The following is a 5,904-nucleotide window of genomic DNA, read 5'->3' on the forward strand; positions in this document are numbered from 1 at the left end:
TGCTTTGAAATCTTTCAATTTATGATCATCAATGTGCTTCTTCTTGGTATCTGTTAAAACAATGTGTCATATTGGTGCAGGAATCACATTCTCCACCAAACCCAGTACTAAAGAAGTTTTCCATGAGCATTGCCCAATGATCACAGTACCAATCAAATTTCAGTATTTCAGTATTTCGATAAAAGGGAATTTCAGTAATTCAACAAAAACAGGCATTTCTTTGATTTTACCATTTTGATTATTTATTATTATTGTTTTATTTCCCACGAAGCCGAGAAAAAGATGAATGGAGTGCCATTAAGTAAAGTAAGAAAACAAATGGTCGCCTTTTGAGCGTCGGGTGTCCTTTAGTCACTCCGGCCCCGTTGGTCTCCATATTCAGAGCTGGTAAACGGCGGTAGGTTGTGGCAGTGAGTCTTCGTCTCCTGTGTGGGTATCATACTGCAGCGAAGTTAATTGCCGTCGTCGTGGTTCTCTCGATTTGGAGGCTGAAAACACCTTAAACTGGTTTTCCGCATCTCCGCCGAGGGCATTTCTTCCGGGTGACTTGGAACAACAATTGGCTGGTGGCTGATGCTCTAAGTGTTGAAGACTGTTCGGAAATGATCATAGATTTATAACTAGAGAATACATTTTCATTAACATGACTTCTTGTGGGAGCTCGAAGCAAACCCATGATATTATGTTCAAAGTTGACAAATATCATATAACATTATAGAGATTCGTGATTAGTTACATGGTATCAAACTATGAACTTAACTTAGGTATGTCGAACGAAAAAGTTGTAAGCCTAAAAATCGTAGTTAAAAGTGTCGAACAAATTTCGTATTTTGTTCAAGGTCTCCGAAGAAAGAAGTCGAGTCTCGATTAAAGGGTGTTTCTTTTAGAAATCCATCGACTTAAGGGGAGGCACTATGGTGTATTTTGTTCGAGGGAGGCTCTATGGTGTATTTTGTTCGAGGGGAGTCTCTATGATCTTAGGTAATCTATAGGCTTCAAATGTGGCTCTATGTGGTGTACTTAATGAGAGGGGAGACTCTATGATCATGAGTTTATAAGTAAGGAAGTCAAAACACAGCAACAAGAGTTTATGCTCTAGACAATATAATACTATTGTAGACAATATCGTAGTTTTATTTCAATAAATAAATTCATGATTCTCTCACAAACTTTATAAATATTCATAAAAATTTTAAAACCAAATCTCTTCATACCACCCAAGAATCATAAGGCTTTTCCCCAATATAGTTGCCTGGAGGATCATAATTGCAAACAACAAACTGAGAATTAGCCTTGCAAGGCACTCTAGCACATCCAAGCCGCACCGAGCTCCGCCACACCATCTTAGTGTAGTGCCCACATTCACCACCCACGCATTTATTCGATGCATGATCATACAGCGGCTTCTCGTTCGCCCACAGCTTCACTGCATCCGCCCCGGTGAACTCAGGGTAGTAGCCCGCGGCTATGTTTTCCCCGTACGGCCCGGTTGAGTGAATCATGGCGCAGTCACCCTTTCTTTTTTCCGCATAGGCTTGAGCGTACGCGGCCACGGTGTTGCTCCATTGCATGGGCCCGACGCCGACCTCGGCTCGAGCTCGGTTGTGAAGCGCGAGGTAGTCACCGGGGGCGTTTTGAGCTTTGGTTAGGGCGAGGAGGAAAATGAAAGTGACCATGAAAGCGGCCATGATCCGAAGGGTTTGAGTCCACATAATTCCGATGAGAGATGAGATGAAGATTGAGAATGAGGGAATGATTTATATAGAGATGGAAAACTTAATATGGAATGTGATGGGTAAAACCATGAATTATGAACTAATTATGTCATGCTTGGGAATTCAAAGAGAATAAATTCATTCTCGCTTCCATGTTTAATTACGAGCTAGATTTTTGTTTGGATTAGCTTCAAATAAATGAAAATTTTCTAGATTTAGCTAGTTTATGATTTTTTTTTAGGATTAATGAAACTTAATCCACCCGATTATGGTTAATCTTAAAAGATACATTTTTACTTGTAGGTATATATTTATTGTTTTATTTAGTTTCATAATTTTATTTATTTATTCTCCTCCAATTTTTTAAAATATGTATTAAAATTGAATTGGTTAATTAAATGTTCAAAAATAAATAAATAATGTTAATATTTTATTAAAATTTTGAGTAAACGAAATGAACTAATTTAACCTAAAAATTTTATAACCTATTTAGATTGGGTTTATTATATAAAAAGAATTTTAGATTAAAAATATTTACTACTAATTGAGTTGTGAATTTTTGTATTTCTTTTTCCTTTTTCTAAAAGTAACAGTAACTTAAAACATATAGTCATGGATGAAATAAAACCTTCTACCTCACGAGTAATAGTATATTTTAATTACTATTGACTTATGTGCAGCGGAGCTAATGGCCGTCGTGGGTCTCCCGATTTCGATGCCGAAACATCGTGACTGGTTTTTCACATCTCCGCCGCGGGCATTTATTCCCGTTGACTTCAAACAACATTTGACAGCTATTCTGGGAGCTATTCTCCGTGTGTAAAATTGTTAAGAGAATGATCATGAATCTATAAGCAAGGAATAATCTCACAGGACAACAAGCAGAAAGTACTAAATCTCAAACTAGACAGTATCATATCAGTGTAGAGATGGATGGTTCCTAAAACTTGGTAATTCTCCATTTATTTTTGCAGTATTGGTAAGAAGGCACTTAATATCATAACATTAGGAAGATATTGTCCACTTTGAGTTCACCTCCATGGTCCCATGATCGTTCCCTAAATTCGCCGAGTTGGACTTTCATCCAACACTTCCCCTCGACTTCTTTTCTTTTTCTTTTTCTTTTGGAGTTCTTTGTTCGACATTTGAGAATTCTATTGACATGGTTAAGTTTAGGGCGTGGCTCTAATACCATGTTAGAAGAACACGACTCTCCACAATAGTATGATATTGTCCACTTTGAACATAAGCTCTCATCGCTTTGCTTTGCGCTTCCCAAAAGGCCTCACCCCGATGGAGATAGTATTTTCTGATTATGAACCCACGATCATTCCCTAAATTAGCTGAGGTGGGACATTCATTCAACAAAGATCATACCATTGTGGAGACGAGTGATTTCTAAATCTCGGTAATTCTCCATTTATTTATGCAATTTTGGATAGAAAAGAGGACAATATCATACCATTGTGAAGATATGATTTCTAAAACTCGTTAATTTTCTCCATTTATTTTTGCAATTTTGGGTAGAAAAGTAGACAATATCATAAAATTGTAGAAATTCATGATTGCATTCATTCTCCATTAAGGGGAGAAAAGTATACAATATCATATTATTGTGGAGATTCCCCAATATACAAAGAAGAACCATAAGGCTTTTCCCCAATCTAGTTACTAGGTGGATCATAATTGCAAACAACAAACTGAGAATTAGTCTTGCAGGGCACTCTAGCACATCCAAGCTGCAACGAGCTCCTTCACACTATCTGAGTGTAGTGCCCACTGATGGTGCTAATATTACACATGCGGAAGCAATTTGGATCTTTGGCACTTTTAGAACATCAAGTATAGTAAATAACTAGCATGTTCATAAGTATTAAAACTTAATGAATTTGAATACTAACCTTTTGTAGTTCAAATTCTTTATTCCTCACGAACCGGTTTCGATCCACCACTAGTGTCTTCTCCACTATCCTTCGTCCTTAGAAAAGAATTGTTGAATCTGGTGAATGACTAAACTTGGGAGGGATTTAGCATATATGAAGAGAGATTCTACATATAGTTCAAGTAATCATACTATAGTCAAAGTGTTCTTAGTTTATTGGATTTAGATTAATGATCGTAAAGTTCACTTTATTCAATAACAATCTTTACTGAATAAACATCAGTAATAACTTTATTGAAAATAGAATATGTCTTTGTTTACAAACTATGAGTTTTAGGACATAAAACCCAACAAACACCCACTTGGACTAAAACTCCAGTGGGGTTTTATAACGTTGAGTAGAGAGAGACATAAATACAATAAACTAGGGCATCACATACTCATGCCTTTTCTCCCACTTGCCCTAGATTACATAACTCGTAGTCCTAGACTCACTAGGTGCCCTTCAAACACTTTAGCCGTGAGAGGCTTTGTAAATGGATCAGCAATGTTGTGCTCCGAAACTATTTGTGTGACGATCACATCTCCTCGTTGCACAATCTCCCTTATGAGATGATATTTGCGCTCAATATGTTTTCCTCGCTTATAACTTCTTGGTTCTTTCGAATTTGCAACTGCTCCACTGTTATCACAATAAAGAGTGACGGGAAGATGCATATTTGGAACGACTTCCAAATCAGTTAAGAACTTACTAAGCCATACAGATTCTTTCGCTGCTTCACAAGCAGCAACATACTCAGCCTCCATGGTGGAATCAGAAATGCAACCTTTCTTTATGCTTCGCCATATTATTGCTCCTTCGTTCAAAGTGAAGACAGATCCTGATGTCGATTTCCTCGAATCTACATCAGTCTAAGAATCTGAGTTAGTGTACCGTGTAAGGATCAGATCCTTAGCACCGTATATTAGCATAGTGTACCGTGTAAGGATCAGATCCTTAGCACCGTACATTAGCATATAGTCCCTCGTTCTCCTAAGATACTTGATTATATTCTTAACGGCAGTCCAATGAGCACGTCCTGGATTGGACTGATATCTGCTGACAATTCCCACAGCATAGCATATGTCAGGTTGGGTACATAGCATGGCATACATCAAACTACCGACTGCTGATGCATAGGGAATGTGTCTCATATCCTCAATTTCTTAAGGTGTCTTAGGACTTTGTTCCTTCAACAAATGAACTCCATGCCTGAAAGGTAATAATCCTTTCTTGGAGTTCTACATCTTATATCGAATCAACATTTTGTCGATATACGATGCCTGAGACAATGCTAGTGTTTTGTTCTTACGATTCCGAACAATTTTGATTCCAAGAACAAACTGAGCCTCTCCCAAATCTTTCATTTGGAATTGTGTCGCTAGCCAATGCTTAATGTCAGTCAGAAATTCCACATCATTCCCAATGAGTAGAATATCGTCACGTACAACACTAGGAAAGCTAGTTGACAATCCTTTTATAAACACAAGGTTCGTCAACATTCTGTTTAAAGCCATAAGATTTGATCACGGTATCAAACTTTATATTCCAGGATCGAGATGCTTGCTTCAACCCATAAATGGATCTTTTAAGCTTGCAAACCCTATGTTTGTGATCCTGTTCAATGAACCCATTTGGTAGAGCCATATAGATACTCTCTTCAAGATTTCCGTTTAAAAAGACTGTCTTATCATCCATTTGCCAAATTTCATAATCATAAAATGTGGCAATAGACAAGAGTATTCTAATCAATTTAAGCATAGCAACAGGAGAGAAGGTTTCTTCATAGTCCACCCCCTCTCTTTGGGTATAACCCTTTTCTACAAGACGAGCTTTAAAGGTTTGTACCTTACCGGTTTGGTCTCGTTTCCTCTTATAGATCCATTTGCAACTAATAGGTTTTACCCCATCTGGTTGATCTACAAGTTCCCAGACTGAATTGAAGTACATTGACTCCATTTCAAGATTCATGGCTTTGATCCACGGATCTCTATCTTCATCATTCATTGCCTGTTTATAGGTCAATGCATCCTCAACGCCATCATCAGGTATGATGACTTGAGTTTCTGCGAAACCCAAGTAACGATCAGGTTGAGTTATAACCCTCCCACTACGTCGAGGCATTGTCAACTCTTTAGAAGGATGGGATTGACCAGAAGTGTCATCTCCATCAACAACTCTTGTGGAAGGACCAGCTTGATCAACAACTGTTGTTGTATTATCAGTAGCTTCTTTAGAAATCTCACTTAATATTAGTTTGCTGCAAG

General features: G+C 37.8%; 1 protein-coding gene across 1 annotated transcript; it reads right to left on the reverse strand.

Annotated features, from left to right (window-relative positions):
* Positions 1-1,208: 1,208 nt before the first annotated feature.
* On the reverse strand, positions 1,209-5,154 carry LOC111473367 (basic form of pathogenesis-related protein 1-like). The gene is made up of 2 exons (XM_023118911.1): positions 5,086-5,154; positions 1,209-1,724 (listed from the first exon to the last, which is right to left on the reverse strand). Exons 1-2 carry the CDS (start codon positions 5,152-5,154, stop codon positions 1,209-1,211), a joined length of 585 nt encoding a protein of 194 aa, XP_022974679.1.
* Positions 5,155-5,904: the final 750 nt, after the last annotated feature.

Source organism: Cucurbita maxima, unplaced genomic scaffold (genome assembly GCF_002738345.1).
Source record: "Cucurbita maxima cultivar Rimu unplaced genomic scaffold, Cmax_1.0 Cma_Scf00117, whole genome shotgun sequence".
NCBI classification, from domain to species: domain Eukaryota; kingdom Viridiplantae; phylum Streptophyta; class Magnoliopsida; order Cucurbitales; family Cucurbitaceae; genus Cucurbita; species Cucurbita maxima.

What these genes read in the sequence shown, in the direction of transcription:
- LOC111473367 (XM_023118911.1), bottom strand. Translation starts at nt 5,154, where the DNA reads ATGGCTTTAAACAGAATGTTGACGAACCTTGTGTTTATAAAAGGATTG. An exon ending in CAACTAGCTTTCCTAGTGTT is followed by an intron (nt 1,725 to 5,085) that starts GTACGTGACGAT and finishes TTCATCTCATCT; the next exon opens with CTCATCGGAATTATGTGGAC.